We start from the raw sequence: 22488 nt of genomic DNA, 5'->3' as shown, positions 1-22488 counted from the left end.
CAAGAGCTTCTTTTTCTCCAATCAGTTAAGAAAAAAATAGTCTAAGAAGAGTCACAAAATTACTTTTGCAATACCTTACTGTACTATAGAATACAAAATGCAGAAAACACAGCATAAAACCAACAATAGTAATAAAAAAAGCAAAGCTATAAGATTTCCATGGAAACAATAACAATCAATGTCACTGTTCATTCAGGCACATAGAACAATTTTACCTTGGTGCCTAAAAACTACACAATAGCACCGAACATCTCTCTAGAAGGGTATCACCAAAAAAAAGAAAAAACAAAAACAACCCAAGGCTCTGTCTACAGTTACCAGTTACCTAACCTCTGAAGATGGGGGCAACAATTTTCCAGCAATCATCTTAATAAGCAGGCAAGGTCATATAGGCGTATGAATTCCTTTTGATAGCCAGCTCCTAAGGTATAAATGGAGGTAAAGGCGATTCTGAATTGTACTTGGGAAATGCATTGTTTAGATCAGGGTGGGCAATCTTTTCAGCCTAGGAAGCCACAAGAGGTGCCAGTGAGTGATTTCCCCAGATTTAACTGGTTTTTTGTTCTATCCTGGGTGTCTGGGGGGATTTTAAGTAATTTTCTATAATGTCTGGGAATGACATGCTTTCCCCTTTAAGGCCGCCATTAGATTGGTGGGAGAGAATGACACACTTTCTGGAGGTGCATCATTCCCCCACTGCCTTAAAGGGGAGAGCATGTCATTCCCAGACATTATAGAAAAGGTGGAGGAGAAAGCGCACTTTCCAGGGCATCATTAGCATGGTGGTGGTGGTGGTGGTGGTGAAATGACATGCTTTTCAGAGGCCCCGGAAAGCGAGCTTTCCCACCACCCCTCCACTGAGTGTCCCCTTTTTTGGTTTCCAAAATATGGTCACCCTAAGTTAGTGTCTTGGGGGGCCACACACATACACAAATGTATAGCCACAAACACACACATTGTTGTTGTTGTTGTTGTTGTTGTTGTTATATCCCGCTTTTTGCCCAATGCTGGGCCTCAAGGAGGCATCTCAAAATTAAAAACATATACATTAAAAACACATGTACACCCAGAGAGAAGGGATGAGATCACTGTGTGGGAAGGCTAAAGCCTCAAGCTCTGTCCCAGGGATCCAGATTCATATTGCTGAAGGCAGGAGAAACTAAAGTCTCTTCCCCACCCCCAGCAACTCCAGGCAGGATTTCTGTTTGCCCAAGTTCATTAGGTAGGGTGACCATATGAAAAGGAGGACAGGGCTCCTGTATCTTTAACAGTGACATAGGAAAGAGAATTTCAGCAGGTTTCATTTGTATATATGGAGAACCTGGTGAAATTCCCTCTTCATCACACCAGTTAAAGCTACAGGAGCCTTGCCCTCTTTTAAATCTGGTCACTCTAGTATAGCTCCTGCACTTTAACTGTTGTGATGAAGAGGGAATTTCACCAGGCTCTCCATATATACAAATGACACCTGCTGAGATTCCCTTTTCTATGCAGCTGTTAAAGATACAGGAGTCCTGTCCTCCTTTTCATATGGTCACCCTAGTTGTGGGAAAACAGAAACCCAAGACTTCAGGACTACTGAGGGAGGATGAACCTTAAAGCCTCATCCACATCCCAGGAACCCCGATAGGAATCCATGAAATGGGGGCTTTTCCCTGCAGACCAGCTAATCAGCTGGGCTGTGGGGAAAAGTGGGTGGACAGAGCTACACAGAGAGTAATGGAGGCTTGTGTGCAGCCTATGTCCCGCAGGCTGCCCACTCTTGCTGTAGGTGGTGGATTTCTTTGCCTTTCTTTTTATTTAATCAATTTATACCCTGCCTATATATTAAATACCCTAGGCAGCACTTTTTAATTCCAGTCTATCTTTCCTCTGTACTTTGCATCAACTGAACATTCTAAGTAGCATTCAGAGTCAGAGCCATATACAGTGATTACAGTAATCTAATAGAGCCAGGTGTTGTTGTTGTTTTAAATTACTGAAAACAGGCATGGCCCTGATTCAGATTGGGACCATAGTGCACTGGTGGGAAAAATATTAAACACACTCCACTATTTGCTTCCTAGTGTGGGTGGGGATTTTTAAAAAATCTCCAATAACATCAAAGGCATTTTAGGTTGTTATTGTTGTTGTTGTTGTTGTTGTTGTTGTTGTTGTTATCATCATCGTCATCTCCCCATGGGGGGATTTCAGGAAGCAAATGGCGGGAGGTTTAATCTACCCCTCCCAATGTTCTGTAGTCCCAATATGAATCAGGGACATGCATGCTTACACTAGAGTAAAAAGAGAAAGAGGAGGAAATCAGCTACACGCTACATAATTAAAGTAAAACCACTTTGACCCTGAGGTTCTTCTCAGTTAGTGACTAGATCTACAGAATTGTCTGGAGCTCTGTCTGGTCACTAAATTGGAGGAATCTCAGTGAAAAGCAGATGCAGATCACTTTATTCTTAAATCCTTTGCAAACAAGTCACAGTAAGTTACTTAGGGGTTCCCTAAGGTTACCCTATAGGAAATTTCCCCTGTCCTACATTTGAAATAGGCTCTGTACCACTCAAGGTAGCTCTGCTGGATGACACTCTGAAGATGCCATAACGATGGATTCATTCTTTGCCAATGGCATGGCCAGAGTAGATTCTAAGGCAGGGGTGTTAGATAACCTAACACCCTCCATATGTTTTTGACTATCACTCCCACAATCCCTGGCTTAAGGGAATTGTTGGCTAGGGTTTGAGGGAGTTGTAGTCCTAAAGTTCTGGAGTGGACCAGGTTGCCTACCCCTGCGCTAAAGTGATTTCTAAACTTGGCTCAAGTATTCTCCCACTTAAATTTTTGTCAGCCCATTGCTCCCAACTTCCTGATGTACTAAGGAATGGGCAGGGGTCTATTCAGCAGGTGTTGATGTTTAGAAGCAATCATGACTACAACATAAATTACAAGGCATCAAGGCATCAACAGGACTGCCAGACATGCCCATTAAAATTTTTCCAAGGGCTCTCCAGAATCCACCAACCTCTTGTGAATGGGCCATCTTAATTGGTCCATCACCTCCACAGTGGAGGGATAGTGTGTCACGACGAGTCTAAACATGGACAGGAAGTGAGCTGTCCACAATACAGAAGTTAATGAAAAGTCATTCCCCTGCAAATCTTCCTACCACAAAAAATAGGTCGAGAGTGTGCTCAACTACATACATTGATATTTTCAGGAAGCCTACAGTTGTCATGGCAGCCATGAAACCCTGACCTGTTCCAACAAGGCAGTTTAGGATAGATTTTTAGCTCCCCCATAGTCAGTATCCCAAAAGTTCTCAGCAGAATATCCAAAAACATTTCCATCACTTCAGATATAAAGATTGTCATGGAGCCAGGTAGATGATTCACGGTAGCTTCTATCTTTACTTAGTGTCCATCTTATCCACACAGGATTCAGTGATACAAGTCAAGTCTTAGATTATATGTATTATATTTTATTTGGTGTTGTTCCCCGCCTCAATCCAGAGGGAGAGGCGGATAATACATTTATGATGATGATGATGATGATGATGGTGGGGGTTGTACTATGTACCAAGATGTAATTGAACAGCACTGGATGGCAAGTTTTCAGAGTAACCAGGGATGATTTGGTTGGGAGAAGAACGTTCTCACCCCAAATACAGATACACACACGCAAACATGCATTTATTGGCTAATGCTGCACATTTTGCACTGGCTTCTTAGTCACTACAGTTCAGGAACTTACAGATTCAAATGTGAGTGTTCCACTGGACAACTCATTTATTTTATTTTTAGATAGTCTGACAAATTCTTCTTTTGAATATTGCTGTGGTTTGTATTGACTGTGTGTTATTGACATATTCTTAACTTCAAACTATTATCATTTTGAAGCCCAGGATTTAGAAACTAATTACAAGACTTAAATGGATAAGCCGGAGGAGCTAAGTCATGCAAATATTGCTATCTGTGAGGCTAAATATACCAAAACTGTTTGAACTGCTGACTTAGTAACTGGAGTTGGGAAGCAATCTGCAAGATAACAATAAATCTGAGAACAATCCTCATCTCTTGTTTCTAATATATCCATGGAAATCATAGTGTTGCTGTTATTAAACAGCTACAGGGAACAACTGCAGCTACATAAGGGAAAATGGTTATTTTCAGGCATGGTGTGTTAATTAACGCTCACGTAATTATTTCTGTACTGATTTTTATTTTAATTAAACACTGCATGGAATTGTTCTGTACAAAACAAGAGAGATATTGTAGAAATATTCCTTTTGGCAAGAAAGTGAGGGGTTTTTTTAATGTCAGAAAAGCATCAGAAGCTGATTCAACTGAAGAAGAAGAAGTATGGGGTGAGGTGGCTTTTTGCACAAAGCTATTTCACAAAGCTATTTCTTCACTTCGTGCAGATCAAGTATCATGTCCTTTGTTCATGCTTGATTCACTAGGTTGATGTGTATGTGTTGCTCTGAGGGATGCATTGGGTCTTTTAAGGGTCATCACACAATTCCACACCATGCAGACACACACAACCATTGCTGCAAGGAAACTGTTGTTCTATGGTGTGATCTCACTCCACTGCTTTATGTGTTGTGGGTGGGGCTAATGGTCTGCATCTTCTTTCCCATGGGTTCATCAAGCCACCTTGAGTCTCAATATTGGGAAAAAGGCAAGATATAAATAAATATTTATCATCGTCATCACCATCACCATCATCACCATCACCATCATCATCATCAAGCAACTGGTAGGAAAATAACTTATAGCTGCAATCAGTCTCACCTATGTGCTGAAGCTGCACAGGAAGTGCTCCAACACGGCTCTTGTTATATGTGAAAGGAGCCATAACACAGAAATAACATTCACACCGAAATGCACATAATACCAATTGAAAAATAATTGGGAGATGGTGTGGCTGATGATCTTACTCTTGGAAATGAGCATATTGGGGGAAAGCACAAAGTCCTTGACAGGCTGCTGCTGCTATTGCTGTTGTTGTTAACACAAGTTGTTGTTTTAAGTGGAGCCCGGTGGCTACGATGTCAGTAGAGCTGTGAATTCTGGTCTGGGTTTCAGTCACAACCAAAAGTAATCTAATGGAGCTACCCAAGGCGCTGAATCTATTTGGGGCTTCAGCACTTTAGATAGCTCCTTTACAGTTCTGACTGAAACCCAGCGTCGATTTATAGCCCCATTGAAATTGGAGCCACCAGCCTCTACTGAGTGGGAAAGCATTCAAAAATACAATTCCCCTTCTCCCACACTTTTCATTATTCTGAGATAATAGTATCCCTCCCCCACTATGTATGTATAGATGAGCTAGAGTTTGGAGAGGGAACATTTCAGACTAGATAAAGGATCCAGCCATTCCTATCGCTGTACATGACAAAATGGTGTGTGGTGTTCAGCACACAGCCTTTTGGACCATAGCAAAAGCAAGTAACTCCTTAACAGCAGTTACATTCTCGATTCCCTTTTCTTTTTGATAATGTTTGTCTCAACTTTTCTTATACGCCAGTAAGTATAAATATAGACCCATGAGGCTTGTCATCTTAAAACAGCACATCACATTACATAATTGCACTGGACTTCTAAGGGAAAGTGCCCCCTTGGCTCAAAACAGGTGTCAAGACTGCATCCAAGTTAACAGTTAATTGGGCATTCTAAGAAGCTGGCAAACACACCTGAGACAGTCACAGCCCCGTGCCACTGAAGAGCAGAAGGATATCAACAAACTTCATATGAGCCAGACATAATTCCCTTTGTTCTTTCAAAGGAGACTTCAGACCTGCACATGAGCCCATGGGGTTCGCAGGTGGGGACATTGCAAGAGTGAAATGAGCAGCTTTTTATCTGGGAAAAAATACAGGTTTTCTCTCTCTTCACTTCCTACGACGACTCAGACATGGCTAAGCCTTTCACTCCAGGCTTGTTGTCATCAACAACAATGTAAGGGAGCAAAACTGTGAGCGCAGGTGAGTGGAAGAGAAACAGGCTTTGAAAATATTTTTCTTTCATGTACATCGTGTGCATTGAAAGGGTCAGGAAATGCTGTTAATGGTTTCATTTATCGTTCCACTTCTTAAACCAAACAGTATGTAAATTTATTCTGATTTTTTTCTGACCCACCGTTTTCCCTTATACATAAAAGAAAAGGGTTATCTGTGGATAGGTCATTGCTATTTCAAGCTGTTTCAGCTCATACAAATCCTTCAATATGACTAGGGATCAGGTATAAGACTATGAAACTTGGAAGTCCTGCTTTCTTCGCTCATCACGTCACCCTTTGGAGATCCTGCAATAATAAGAACGAAAAGATAAAACATCATTTATTTATTTATTTTATTATATTGCATTTGTATACCGCCCCATAGCTGAAGTTCTCTGCACGGTTCACATAAGATAAAAACCTTATAGGCCTTATAGTCCCCTTCCAACTCTACTATTCTATAATTCTATCATCTACACCAAGCAGGATATTGCACTATGAAAGTGGTATATAAAATGCAGGAGCCACACTACTGCTTTATAGAGGCATTGAAGTGCACTGACAACTGTTGGGGCCCATTAACACACCCCATAGACCATTTACACACCACTATATCCTGCTTGGTGTGGCTCCTGTAGAAAAGGCCTATGATTCTATGACTTAAAAACAATATACAAAAATTAAAACAGCAATGATGTATTCCAAGGAGCCATTACCCAAACCATGGGGTAATGCTGGATGCAAAGTGCTGGATGCCAAATGTGTCCACATCTCCTGATCTGCAGCCCTGCATCATAAAACAAGAGAGAATTGTGGTTGTTCAGTGGTAAAGAAGAATAACTCTACCTATGTTTCTTTATTGTTGTTTTCCATGCTCTAAGGTTGAAAAGATAGCATAACATCTCCACAGGGAAGTAGTGATGGGTTGACACACGCCCAAATTCAATCACTGAATTCATTTTGATCCAAACTCCAGATTGTGTCCAGGTGAACCCCCTAGACCTGAGATTTCTCCAACTTGGTATGCTCAAAAAATTTTGTGCTACAACTACAATCATGCCTGATCATTCGCCATACTGGCTGGGGTTTATGGAAGTTGTTGTGCAAAACATCTGGAGGGCATTAAGTTTGAATCAGAAACAGATATACTGTATATACAGCTGTCTTCAGGTCCTACTGTGGTATATATTGTGAAGAATTGTGCTTTTTAACTATTACTCCCATATCCTCAAAAATAATGGAGTTTGACACAGATGGCTGGGTGAAATTAGGGTCACAACTTGATTAACTTAACAACAAAAGATGTGCAAACAGTTCAGGCTGAGTGGCTCTTATTGTGATTGAGCCAGGCCCAGGTGAAGCAGGCCCGAGTGACCCAGGCTCCTGACATGGGAGAGCCAGTCCCAAGCCCACTGGCTGTCCCTGCCCTCTCTCCACAACTTGGTCAAAACCCAAGTCCCACACACTGTAAGTGAGTAACTCATATGGGCCCTAAGAGGGATTACTTCCTTGTCCCAAGTCCCACTACTCTATGAGGTGGGTCCTTGGGATTTGCCTTAAAGGCACCTCAGGATGCTCACCAATGACTAATTCCCTTTGGGTGCAATCCTTTGCATGTTTAGACAAAAAAAAAAAGTCTTATAACTCGCAGCATTCCCCAGCCAGCCATGGTGACTGAGGAATGCTGAGAGCTGTAGGACTTTTTTTCTATCTAAGCATACATATGATTGCAACCTTAGAGTAATATCCAATGTTACTCCGAGTGCACCTAAATTCTAGGCAGGGTTGACTTAAATAGATGGCCCCGCCCACCACCTGATGTAACCATCCTCACACAACATGCATATGCACGCTATGCAGATGTGCCCAGCCTACCCTGAGATGCCTGCCACAAAACCAGCTCTTCCATTGAGTACAGGTAGCAGCATAAGGAAAAAGACTTCTTTCTCTTCCAATTTGGGTGAAGTAGAAGGTCATGATGGGTCAAAAATCGAATGTGACAGCAACTGTTGTCTCCAAGTTCTGATGCAGGATTACCACATGCCTGCTCTGTGCCAAGGTCAGAAATATTTATTCCAGACTGGCCCCAGATCCAGGATGGTTTGGAGCCCAGTCCAAAATGGATCCATGGAAGAAGGATACCTGTAATTTAGCATTTACTAGATTGAGTGAGTGCTTGCTCACCCTTTCCATGTTGTTAGCCAGATCTATACCAAGCAGGATATTGCGCTATGAACACGGTATGAAAGCAGTATATAAGAGGCAGGAGCCACACTACTGCTTTATAGCAGTATTGAAGTGCACTGACAACTGTTGGGGCCCACTGACACATACCATATACCGCTTTCATACCACTTTCATAGTGTTATATCCTGCTTGGTGTAGATGTGGCCTTAGTAACAGTCAGTTTGGCTGGTTTATAGGGTTCCCACATTTATGTTATAGTAAAGGAATGTTTGATGATAATTGGTTGCTCCACCAACACTGGATTGGATTAACCTAAAAGGACACCACTTAAAAATAATAGTGGGTTTTTTTTAGGAATATATGAGATTTTTTCAGTTATTTTTTGATCAGAATTTTCCCAGTTTGCACCTCCCAGAACTGTTTAAACACAATCAGCATTTGAAGTCCATACATTTCTGACCTTGTGAGGTGATTCACGGAACCAAGAAGGAGGAGAAAGAGGAGGAGGAGGAAGAGAAAGGAATCTGTTTTTTAAAAGTCTACTTTTAAAAATGTACATGGAAAAATGAGTACTTTTGAAAATAAAATGTATATATTTACAAATTTGCACAGTTGATGCCTACATTAGGGGGAAAATATATACGAAAATACACAGATTTTCATGCAAAAAGGGCGGGGGGAACCCAACTTGCAATCTGTTTCAGAAACAAGTTGGAATGAGCATTGAGGTGGAATTCAGAAAAACTCAGTGAGCTCAAGTTTTGCTGATTTACAAATCCCTAGTTGTTTGTCTATTCTATAAATATTGCAATTATTTAATTAAAAATACATTGGAGTTGTGCATCTCACAATTTTGTCATTGGTGTCTTGAAGCACATGCTGCACAAGCCATTCTGCAACTCCAATTCACTTCAACTGGGTCTCAAAGGGTTTTGCCCACAATGAGGAACATCTTGTTCTTTTATAGGATAAATACATTGGGGATTTACATCGAAAAGAGCAAGCAGCATTTGTTTTATCCATCATTTGCAAAAGATACATAGTAATATGAAGTGACAAAAAGAAAATGTCTCTACTTAGAAGCCCTCTGTCTGAAGCAGTATTTTCAAACCGATGTCTGAGGTAGTTTAAATTGTGCAACTTTATGCATCTCTCTAACCTCTATCAGAACTGTAATATTTAAAGGGAAGGAAAGGAACCTCTCGTACAAGCACTGAGTCATTACTGACTCTTAGAGGGGCGCCAGCTTTTGCTGATGTTTTCTTGGCAGGCCTTATAGCGGGGTGGTTTGCCGTTGCCTTCCTCTGCCATTATTACCTTTCCCCCAGCTAACTGGGTAATCATTTTACCGACCTCTGGAGGATGGAAGACTGAGTCGACCTGAGCCGGCTGCCTGAAACCAGCTTCCGCTGGGATCGAACTCAGGCCATGGGGAGAGTTACAGCTGCAGAAACTGTTGCTTTACCACTCTGTGCCACATGAGGTAATATTTAAAGTAATTCCATAATTTCCCCCACAGAATGTTCCGTACATTTGAGCCCTATGCAGGTGTTCAGACAAATGTGTGAGGGCTTGAGCTGTCATGGGACCATGCAAGGACAACTGAATGTGCCTGGAAGCCTCCTATGATGGGTGGGAATGCTGTCTGTGTAGATGGAAGAACATTAGATGGGGACAGGAAGCAACTCTTACTTCCTCTTCCTGCTTGCTTAATAGCAGATGACTGGCAGGTTCAGGAAGCGGAAGGAGAACCTGCTGACCTAATGTTTTTCAAGTATTTTAATTATTATTTTTTTAGGAGGCAGGCAGGGGAGAGCTTTGCAGGCACCATTGGAGGTCCCTGCAGACTCCACAGCTATATTTGTGATCCCTGGTACATGGCTTTGGTTATAAATATATGAAATAATAGTTTATTTTATTTTATTGCATTTCTGTACTGCTCAATAGCCAAGTAAGGGGAGCAGTATACCTCTATTCTTGAACCTTTAATTCCCATTTCAATCCAGGGCTCAGCCTGTGAATTCACTCAAATTTGGAGCCCAAAGTAAGTTTTGGATTGACCCCTGGGTTGGAGAGGGGGTAGGTATAGGGTTGTGAGCCTGTGGTGTAGTAGCTAAAGTGTTGGACTGGGAGTCCAGAGATCTGGGTTCTAGTCTCCATTTGGCCATGGAAACCCACTGGGTGACTTTGGGCAAGTCCCAGACTCTCAGCCCAACCTACCTCACAGGGTTGTTGTTGTTGTGAGGATAAAAATGGAGAGGAGGAGGATTATGTATGCTGCCATGGGTTCCTTGGAGGAAAAAGGTGGGATATAAATGCAATAAATAAATAGGTGGGTACAGAAAGGAGAAGTATGCCAATTTCTCATTCCAGGCAATGGCTAGCTTGTGTGGATATGCTGAGAAGACAGAAGAGAAGGAAGTTCTAATGGGCCCTTTGATAATTCATCCTTTAACACATTGCATTAACTTTTGTATCTAAAGTATGTACACAGAAGCCTTACTTCAAGTTTATTGGTCAGAAAAATATGCATCGTGAAGTTTGGCTCCATTTTAAAACAGTCTGGTTGCAGGTGGGAGAAAGTAGAACTATTTTAATTTTATGTTAGAATGCTTACCTGAAATTAATCCATTATTTATTGATAATTGATTGTAAAGTTTCCATTCCCAATTCAATATATATCAGTTTCTTATTGGGGCTGTTAGGAAACCTTCATGGTAATGTTGTTTTTTAGCACAATAGGAAGATGAAGAATCAATATATTAGATCATTTTCAAAATGGCAGGCCTCTTTGGAACATAATCTCCCATTAACACTGAATGCCGGTGTATTGTTTTTTATATATTTATTTATTACATTTATTAATTTATTACATGTCTGTGCCGCCCAATAATCGATGCTGTCTGGGTATTCACAACAATTGACTGGTGTTGTCCAATTGATGTTAGAAATATTGATTAGAAATATTCAGATGTTGTTGTTGTTGCTTTTTTTAAAAAAAAAATTAGAAGACTAAAGCCAAGAAAAAATGCATTACTTTTACAAAAGGGTTGAAACAGCAGATCTTTTTACAGACCTAATGTATGATGGTGTTCTATAACTGAAAGTATTATCTCTGATTGTAATCCCATTGTTTCTACCTGCTGCAAACATGTCTATTAACCATTTTGCCCAGTTCATCTATTACATTTCTATATTGATGAACACTGCCAGGGATGGATGGGACAACTAGTATAAATAATAAATAATAGTATCTTAATGAGCTCTAGATTGGGATGGCTAAGAAATCCATTTCATCAAGTTTTCCTCCTGAGCCTTTCAGTGAACTGAGACAGTGTCAGGTATAGAAATCTGCATTTTATGAGCTTTCCGATGCAGCTCAACGTACAAAGAATGCTCACAACAATGTGCATATTATGGACATGCACTGACAAAATGTGCATATTTGGAAAAAGTACATGCAAAACTGCATTTCCATTATGTCAAGTACTTGGGGATGTGTGTGGTGTTTTTTTTAAGTGCACAAATACTCATGCATTAGCAGAACTGTGCAGAAAAAATACACATTTCCTTATATTTTGTTGGTGTTGTTGTTAACTGCAAACTATTGAAGAAACAGGACAGAATGAGCTTGACCTAAAATACTGAAAATCTTTGCAAGGCAAAGACTGACAGATTTGTCGATTCCAACTTTTAATGTCCACTAAAGATTTCTTCAATGTAGGCATCTTAAAATAAAGCATTTACTAAGCACAGAAAGGATGAGCAGAATTGGACCTACTGGCTGTGCCTTTGGCATTCAGCTCTTCCTTGCAGTTGGGAATCCTGGTTAGCACCTGGTGTGTGTTTCGGGGTGGGGGCAGGCACATCAGCACTGGAATCTGTGTCCAGAAGGCATAATCCCACTTCCCCCTCATGTCCATCCAGTGTAGGGAGTGCATGAAGACCCATTCAGAGGCAGCTTTTGAAGATTGCCAGGATGACCAAATCAAATTCAGGCTTCAAAGTTTATCAAACAATTTCCACATTTAAGTCACCTCTGTGGAAATTGGCCTTTACGGGTTGTAAGAAAATAAGCATGGCTATATGTCTGTTTGCTGTGTGGTTGCAAAGAAGCGAGTAAGAATACAAAAATAGTTCAGATGATACTGAACAACCAAATAAATAAACTTGAATTATATTGGATTCTATTTAAAATTATTTTCATACTATTTCCCTATAATAATAATCTTTCTTTACTTTATTGTTTACTTCCTAGGAAATGCTGCCTTCTGTTTTCTCTCTCCCTCTGTCAGCAACAGTTCCTATTTACTTCCTGGTTGATTAACACTGCTATTGTCTATTTTTACCCAAATATATTCATATTCATTTTTATTTGTTAATAAACCCTCCAGTCGCATGGGCCTGCTTGATCATTACATCCAGATAACCAGCCCTATTTACTTTACATTCTTTTGCCTGTAGATGGATGAAATGCAGTGGGGCAAAGGAGTGAAGAAAACCCCTACTTCTGTCTGCAGCCTTCCCTGTAAGCCAGGAGAACGAAAGAGGATTATTAAAGGGATGAGTTGCTGCTGGCAATGCGAGCTGTGTGATGGGTACCAATACCAGTCCGACGAAGTGAGCTGTAAGCTCTGCTCCTACAATCAACGACCCAATGAGAATCGCACAGGATGCAGCCCTATCCCTATTGTGAAGTTGGAGTGGCATTCTCCATGGGCTGTCATCCCCGTCTTCTTGGCCATGCTTGGAATTATTGCCACCATTTTTGTCATGGCAACCTTTATTAGATACAACGATACCCCCATTGTGCGGGCTTCCGGAAGGGAACTCAGCTATGTTTTATTGACGGGAATATTTCTATGTTATATCATCACTTTCTTAATGATTGCCAAGCCAGATGTTGGGGTGTGTTCTTTCCGGCGTATCTTCCTAGGATTGGGGATGTGCATCAGTTATGCTGCTCTGTTGACTAAAACAAACCGTATCTACCGCATATTTGAACAGGGCAAAAAATCAGTGACAGCACCCAGGCTCATTAGCCCGACGTCACAACTAGCAATCACTTCAAGTTTGATATCGGTACAGCTTCTGGGGGTTTTCATTTGGTTTGCAGTTGATCCACCCAACAGTATTGTAGATTATGATGAACATAAGCCCATGGAACCAGATCAAGCCAGAGGAGTTCTCAAATGTGACATTACGGATCTACAAATAATATGTTCTTTGGGGTATAGCATTCTCCTAATGGTTACCTGTACTGTGTATGCCATCAAGACTCGGGGTGTCCCAGAGAATTTTAATGAAGCCAAACCTATTGGATTCACTATGTACACTACCTGTATAGTATGGCTTGCCTTCATTCCAATTTTTTTTTGCACTTCCCAAGCAGCTGAAAAGGTAGGTAAAAAAATCAAGTAACTTCTGAAACCATTACAGCAAGGAAATATGCATGGGTCTTTACCTGTTTCTAGAAATGTGAGTAAATGGCTGGACAGAAATGTTTCTTACAGCTACAGCAATGCACAATTCCCCCTCCTGCCTCTGCAGTTAGCTTTTATATCATTTTTTTATTATTATGGTGGATGATCAATAAGCACCAGTTCATTCATCAGTTCCATTGTTGCAACTGTTTCAACTGTACCTTTTTCAACTCACTGAATAGAATGTAGTTTTCTCACGAGAGCCAGCTCATAGCTAAATCACTTTGATTATAGGGTGTAAACTTGGAATCTATAATCTGTCAAAAAATAGTTTTATACGAACTCGCGTTGCTTGAGAGCAAAGGATTGCTGATACTGAGGAGTCTCTGGCACAAATAATAAGCAAACCAGAAACACATTTCTCAAACGATATATACTTGGCTCAACCCTATTTATCTAGTGGTAAGTATTTAAAAGATTACAGGTTTTTATTGCTGTGGGAAATACTATGCTATGTTTCTGGATTCAGTATGCTTATTATTGTTCTGATTTTGACCTACACAATTGTTAGGAATTCCTTAGATTGATTTCTGAGCTCTTTTTAAAGGTTGGAGCCTTGCCCAAACAGAAATCAGCAATCATGCATGACTGCAGTAATCATTTAGACACATCAGCAGCCAACCATATTGCTCACTGCAATTTCAAATAGATAATTTCATTCAAAAATTTGCAGAGATGACTAATAAATAGTTGTCGTAAAGGTCCAGCTAATTAAAGGAAAGGGAGAAACAGATTGACAGAGGCTTGAATGACCAGTGTCTATTGGATTAGGTGACCCTGCCAGTTTCTCATTGCAAAATGTGTGTCCAATGTTTAACAAGATGTGTTTGTGTGACATTCTCTATTCCTCTTAATAAGAGTAAGAAAAAACATTAAATGTAAATAAAGAGATGGCAAAGAAAAGGTTGTGCTGGGGTACACACTATAGACTCTGTGTGGTACAGGATACATAGCACCAAGTGTGGACTCTTCCTGGCTCCCTACCTGCATCCAATGAAATAAAACATCCTGGGGGGTGAGAATCTTGACATTCCTTGGCATACTCTTCCACTCATGGAGAAAAAAAAGACACAATTATAATTGAAATCCCTGGCGTGAGAACCTTGAGACAATCTAGAATCTCGAGGCAGCCTTTGAATGGCACCAAAACTACTGGATGGGGTACCATTAGCATTTTAAAAGGGGGAAATATTGTGTTTATTGTTGTAGCAAAGTGCACAAAGTGTTCTGCAAGAGCACCCAGATAATTACTGGCTTGCTTCTTGTTCTCTAGATGACACTAGGGGAATCTCTCTCTCCTTTCTATAAGGTTCAGTTGTTTATTTTCTTTATTTGTCAGTCCCTTGGGCCAACATATTGCAGCATTACCTGGAAACATGGAGGGGCATCACTTACTCTGAACCCTGCAATACCAGGATTCCTAGCCTTCCTATCCACATAATGCTAATCGAGTTCATTCTACGGCAATGGAAGGAGTTACTACAACTTCCCTGGACTCCATTTTGTGTTGCTTGTTTTACTCATAGAGTTAAGCATCTTTTGATAGCTAACCTAAAAACATTTTGCTGCAAGGCACATGTATTGCACATTCTCTCCTCACTATTTTATTATTTTTCCTTTTGGTTTTGCTCCCAACCAACATGTCTACTTCCTAATCTGCATTTTTATCAATTCTTGTGGGCTCTCTAGTGCCAGGATACATGATATCCATATTAGTCCCTCTTGTCCACTATAACTGTTTCCTTGTCAATGAAGAAAATGGCTTGGGTTGGTATGATTTGTTGTTAACAAATGCATTTTGACTGCTAGGGCTATCTCCACCCATATAACAGGCTTGTTGTCTGAGCAGATTTTGTTCAATACTTATGTATTGTTCAATTCTAGAGCCAATACTAGAGCAGATTTTGTTCAATACTTTTGTTCAATACTAGAGACATTCCTCAAATAGGGCGATCATATCAAAAGGAGGACATGGCTCCTGTATCTTTAATAGTTGTGTAGAAAAGGGAATTTCAGCAGGTGTCATTGTTATGCATGCAGCTGCAAGAGCCCTGCCCTCTTTTGTATCTGGTCAGTCTACTATTGCTCCTGCAATTTTAACTGTTGTGATGAAGAGGGAATTTCAGAAGGTGCTGCATGCATACAAATGACACCTTCTGAAATTTCCCTTTCAATATTACTGTTAAAGATACAGGAGCCCTGTCCTCCTTTTCATATGGTCACCCCACAAAATGGTTTGGCTGTTTTTCTAAGCTCTTTCTTTGCGTATCAAATATTAGATGTAGAGCAAACACTTTTATTAGTGGGAAGACTATCAAAACTAAAACAATTATATTTCTCTACTGCAGGAAATGTCTCTTAAGCACTACTTAACATACTGCAAAGGAGGGGAAATATTTTCCACTTTTCTACTGTAACATGCAAATTGGGCTTTGCTTATTGTAACTATGTCAGAATTTATTCAGACAACTATTCCTAGAATCATTGCTGATTTTCTGACCAGATTGCAGGTTGCTAAACTAGATGTGATGTCAAGAGATTTGTTAATTGATCTCCTTCAGTTTTAAATAATGGTAAGTACATTTGAGAGAGTGCCTGATTAGGAGAGGGGTTTGGTTGCCCCCCTTGTATCACTTTGCTGGTGCCACCGGCTATTTGAAGCATACAGGTATGTGCTTGGTTTCTGTGCTTTAATTTGGATTGCTAGTATAATGTCTACTCTTTTGGGTCCTATGTGGCTTAATTAGAATAAACTTGCAAAAACACAACCTGAACAAAGTATGTTTTCAGTAACCATCAAATTGCAGAAATAAGCCACAATTAGTCCTTCAAGGTCCAAACATATATAATATATGGATCACTTGCTTGTAGCACAATCCCAGGTGTTTTTTGTATCTCCAGATGTTGAATATTTCTGGAAGTCCCCTTTATAGAATTTCTTAAATTTAATTCACAGGGCAATCCCTAATTTGCAACTCAACATAGTTGCTCACGTATTAGTCCTGCAATAATAAAATAATTATGACAAATACCAAGGATGCAAAAACGATTCCCCATCCCCTTGAAATTCTACTGTACACAAATAACAGTTCAATTTTCCGTATGCAAGATGATAAGAGCCCACAATTATACAGCATTCTTCTAACATTCAGCTTTCAGCAGAACAAGCTGACTCTCTTTTTAAGTTGTTTTTTCTCTTAGCCCTCCCTCAGAGTGAAGACTCTACTCAAGGGATTAAACCATCTCCTCTCTAGGGGTCACACTAACAAGTTAGTATTGGATTCTGTTTCCTTTAACTTAATTTAGGTTATTCTAGTATACTACTGGCAAAGTTAGCATATAGCTGTGCTGGGCTTTATATCATTTACTTCACTGGGGGGAAAAAGGCAGCTTTTTGTTATTATATAATAAGAGGTTGAAATTATGTTTTGGAGTAAGATTAAACCAAATGAAAATGTTAAGAGAACAGCAGCATTTCTGGTGTTATATAAAAGTTAGTATAATATATCATTGAAAAGTATTGCATCAAGAAATTATGCATTTATTTGAACAAAAACAAACAAACAAACAAAAAAGCCAGTTGCATGCAGGCTTAGAGTAGACCCATCAAAATCACTAGGACTTAAGTACCTTATGACTAACTTATCCCATTGATTTCAATGGTCTACTCTAAGCATAACTAAACCTGGATCCATCCCATTTTTAAAATATATAACATTTTTAGACAATATATTTTTTTGAAAAAGATGCCAGTGCTATGTTTATATATTACAAATATGAGTAATGCATTTTAACATTGCCAGGAAATAAGGACTTGTGTACTAAAATATCCACATTCTGCTTCAGGGGGAAAAAAATTCTGTAGCCATTATACATGTACTATTCCTTTATCTGCTCTGAAACATTCCAGTTGCAAACTTTAGTTATTCTGCAGAATATTTTATCATGTGTTGATGTGATGGGAAAGGATACATGCTGTGGGGAGGGGACTGTGTTTGCAATTGCAGAAGAAAATGCTTATGGAAGGATTTGGAGGTGTGCAAAGATCAGAGTCCTGCCTGATCCTTATCAAATCCCTCGTGGTTTGAAGCTGTGAAAAACTTCAGAGTGATGAGGATGGAAAGTATTATTTAAAGAATTATCATAGATATGGGAATATGGATTCAAGCACCTCTCAAATACCCAACCTATCTATCTATCTATCTATCTATCTATCTATCTATCTATCATCAGTTTAAGATTATATAGATCCCTTCTTGCAAAGAAAATAAAACAAAGCAGCCAACTGAAATTGCAGAACAATTACATACTGACCCTGTTCAGATGACACACTAAGCTATGGTGGTTAAGCATTTTGAGCTAAACACATTATGGCTTAGCATGTTATGTGAACCATTCCTAACCATGGTGGCTACATAACCATGGTTTAAACACACTCTCTAGTCATTTCCTGCAACAGGGTTAGTGGACTAGCTATGGCTTAGGGTGTTGTCTGAACAGGCCCACTATTAAATAAAAAGAGTGCAGCAGATTAAAAGCCTGTGTGTGTGTGTGTGTGTGTATGTGTGTGTGAATAGATAGATATTAGGTTAGGTTTCAAAATATGTTATCCTCTTTCTTCAAGAAAATGATGTTTATTTCTCAGTGAATGTGTTTAGCATCATATTAATAGAAGCAGATTTCATTTCATTTCTGTGGCCATCATTTAAGTGAGTTTAAAATCTGAAAATGCATATGTACAGAGTATTTCTTTTTTTTGTATTAGTTATTCTGAGAAAAGAGTTTGTTTTTTGAGCAGGGGCTTTTTGATAACATATCAGGAGCCTAAAAACAGTGGTAAAGTATGGAATGGTGAGCGGGGGTGAGTGGAGAAGAGAAATGTTGGTTGTGAGCTTCACAACTGAAGTAGTACACATAGGCATCTAAAGCTCAGCCATACTCTATAACCCTCGTAAGACCATTAGCTCCAGGCTCTAAAATTACCTAGCTGATCTTGGCCCAATGGCATAAAGTGAGAAGAAATGGGACCAGATGAACCTGACATGGAAGAGAATTCCATAATGACAGTGTGACCACAAAAAGGGCCACACGTTTGCACTGAGACACAAGGAGGGATGCAAAAAAACTGATTCCTGGCTCCACAGACTGAGCACAGTTGGTGACACTGGTGATAATCTGTAGCCTAAATTCTGAAATAGTAGATTTTGAATGAGAGCTGTCCCTTCTGAATTGCCTTTGCTATCTCATACAAGTGGAATTAGGTAGCAGGGGAGAACAAATGCTCCCTCTGCCTGAAATTCTAGAATGTAAAATATAGGGCTCATCTATACCAAGCAGGATATTCCACTATGAAAGTGGTATATAACAGGCAGAAGCCACACGGCTACTTTATAGCAGTTTTGAAGTGCACTGACAACTGTTGGGGCCCATTGACACATGCCATATACCGCTTTCATACTGCTTCCATACAGCTATATCCTGCTTGGTGTAGATGTGTAGATGCGTCATGGGCTCCAACAGTTGTCAGTGCACTTCAGTACCACTATACAGCAGTAGTGTGGCTCCTGCCTTTTATGTACCGCTTTCATACCACTTTCATAGTGGAATATCCTGCTTGGTGTAGATGAGCCCCTAGACTTCTTTCTTTGTGATTGTACTCTATAAGACCAAACCACCTCCCTGGATCTGTCTTGTTCTTTCCTTGGCTACTATTTAGTTATTTATTGTGGGATAGAATCCTCCTCTGGTTCCCCACCTAATTCTTTTCACTATTGCAATTGGTTGTGACCTTGCAGGTTTGGCAAAAAAAAAAAACCTTCTTAAGGGCACATACCTATGCATGTTTAGACAGAAAAGTCCTACATGCATTTCCCAGGCAGCCAAAAGTAGTACTTTTTCCTCCTTCTAAACATGCATATTAACCATGTACATTGATGGTGCTATATAAATAAATAAATAATAATAATAATAATAATAATAATAATAATAATTCACTTAACTTTTCTTTCTGAGAATGTCTGCTTGTTTTAGGGTTTGCCATAGATTACAATGATAGTTGAACCTACATTTATTAGTTGAACCTCTTTTATTAAGCGAAATGAGTTTGCTTCTATGTACAACAGTAATCGGCTTGAGTTTCTGGGGTTCAAGAACTAGAAAGCTTACACCAAGAGAAGTACAGCCATATGCAACTGTAACATGTGATTACAGGGTTTTTCGCTACATAAAGTGCAAGGCATGTAGCAAAGATAGTCTTTCGATTTCTGCCATTCAATTACTAGGGGATTCTCCAGGAGAGGAGACTGGTGGCCATCCAGATGATGTTGTACTTGGACTCCCATCAGCCCCAACCAGCATGAAAGGTAGCTAAGGATGATGCCCAACCACATTTGGAGGGCCACAGTTTGCCCACCCTGGCTACACTCAGGCCTCATTTACACTGAGCAGGATATTGCACTATGAAAGCAGTATATAAAAGGCAGGAGCCACACCAAGGAGGATATAGCGGTATGAAAGCGGTATATGGTATGTGTCAATGAATCCCAATAGTTGTCAGTGCACTTCAATACTGCTATAAAGCAGTAGTGTGGCTCCTGCCTTTTACATATTGCTTTCATACTGCAATATCCTGCTTGGTGTAGATGAGGCCTCAGATACTAGGTGCTGATGTTGCTATTTTTCAGGCAATACAGGTGTTAGAAGCAAGTTACTGTTTCCACAGCACTGTTTTACTAATGATCAGCATTGCATGTCGAGGAAAATTGATCCATTAAGAGATGCTATTGAACGTTGTATCGGGTTTCTCCTCCTGAGAACAATGGCTCAGTTGTAGTTGATTTGTGAGTAGGAACTAGTGATCAAAGCCTTCCTCCACAACAGTGTGGAGTTCAAGATAGCTGACATCCCACCTATGCCATTTGCTGCCCAACTAAACGCCATGCTGTAACACAGCTTATTAGCCTCACTCTTTGGAAAGCGGGTGTTGTACAAATGAAACTCTAGAGATAATGCTGCCAATATAATTGGCCTCGACAACAAAACTGTTTTAAATTCTCATCGAATCTGTGGATACCTTGATCAGAAGCGAAGCTGCCTCCAAGAAGTGTTAGACCAATTACAGAAGCTATAGGTTTATGCAGAATCAATACAAAGTGGCACTTGAAAAGAGCACAAACGGTGCCTGTAAGGTCAAGCAAAGCACAGCTAAATCAATAAAGCCAAATTGAATCAAAATATTAGAATAGCAAAGTGAGAAGATAAGTAGGCAAGTGAGTCAACCAAGTTCTGAAGCAAATTATTCATGTGACACAATGAATATAATTATTTTCTGGAACCTTCCCCCATTACTTGCAAATACCATTTCACTTTGAATTTTAATATCTCTATTCTTCTGTGATTGCAAAACCAATATACACTTGTCAAGACAGGGGGGAAGCAATCAAATGTTGGGTTAGATTTTAGACATAGGACTACTGTGTATGAAACACGTTCTAACATGTTCATAGGTCATTATGGATGAACAATAATCATGCATGCTTGTATTTGGTTATATGGACACATACAAGGAAGTCATGTTTGAGCCTCCTCTTTCAGCAAGTGTCCAATGCATCTATATGTTGTGAAATAGATTCATATGCAAATATCATGTTGGGATCTACATGCATAGTTCATGCTTTTCCTGACATGAAAGTGTTTTCCATGAAGGGAAAAACATAAACTTATGAAGAGATCCTGACTAATTCTTAAGTTGGGGTCTCATCTGTAGTGTCAAAAATAAATAGTATATTGCTGAAGTGGGCATTACGGCTGTGGAATAAACATTGAGAGACACCAATTAAGTATGTTTGCACTAAAGGGAGGCCAACAGAAATGACAGTTCCTCATTTTCTACAATCATCAAAACATTGATGCTGTGAATGTGAAGTCCATGAAAAGAGCCTCAATTACAGGTCTGTGTGTTTACAAGACTGAAACGCTTTCTATCTTCCATGGTTTAAAGCACAGATGGACACCACGGTGCCCTTCAGATGTTTTAGACTTTAAATCCCATAACCCCATATCATTTGCCATGCTGGCTGAGTCTTGTAGGAGTTGGTCCAAAATATATGGAGAGCACCAGGTTGCTTACCTGGGTCTAAAACATTAAATTTCAAATTGCATTCAGCAAAACATTGCAGTTCTTTGGAAGCTCTTCTGGGTTTCCATAATCAGGTCAACAGGGCAGCTTTCCTCCCAACTACAATACTTCCCAGCAATTCTCCTGTTCCAGACTGATAGTGGCAAGATTTGACAAGAGGACAGGCTGGTTCATGTGGAGATTAGGACCATGGTCAGCTCATAATTGAGCAAGTGTCAGAATCTGTAGTACCTTCCTGCATGGTTTAGGATCCTGAGGAAGAGTCAAGAGATGGAAGCAGGGCAACCTTTTCAGGCAAAGCAGATGAAGGCCATGTCACCTCCTGGGACTTCCTTCTCATGGCAGTCCATGGAAAAGCAGGTACTTTGGATCTAGAAAACAATTATTTGTTTACCTGTGGATTCAACAAATAAGAAAATTTTAAGTCTGGAGAAAGTGGGGAACTTGGAATTTTGTAATTATTATTATTATTATTATTATTATTATTATTATTATTATTATTTATTTATATAGCACCATCAATGTACATGGTGCTGTAAAGAGTAAAAAAGTAAATCGCAAGACCCTGCCGCATAGGCTTACAATCTAATAAAATCATAGTAAAGCAATGAGGCGGGGAAGAGAATGCAAACAAGCACTGGGTAGGGTAAACAGGCACAGGGTAGGGTAGAACTAACAGTATAAAGTCCA

General features: G+C 39.9%; 1 protein-coding gene across 2 annotated transcripts in view; it reads left to right on the top strand.

Annotated features, from left to right (window-relative positions):
• GRM7 (glutamate metabotropic receptor 7) overlaps positions 1-22488 on the top strand; it is a 530576-nt gene that overhangs the window by 410740 nt on the left and 97348 nt on the right. Inside the window, exon 8 of one of the 2 annotated variants that reach the window (XM_063121528.1) lies at positions 12643-13578. The exons of the other annotated variant lie outside the window; for it this stretch is intronic. Coding sequence (XP_062977598.1) covers positions 12643-13578 — 936 coding nt within the window. The remainder of the gene's footprint in view (positions 1-12642; positions 13579-22488) is intronic. 2 annotated transcript variants of the gene reach the window in all.

The sequence above is a fragment of the Elgaria multicarinata genome, chromosome 3, assembly GCF_023053635.1.
Source record: "Elgaria multicarinata webbii isolate HBS135686 ecotype San Diego chromosome 3, rElgMul1.1.pri, whole genome shotgun sequence".
In the NCBI taxonomy this organism is placed as follows: Eukaryota; Metazoa; Chordata; class Lepidosauria; order Squamata; family Anguidae; genus Elgaria; species Elgaria multicarinata.
This window is presented reverse-complemented; position numbering and strand designations above follow the sequence as displayed.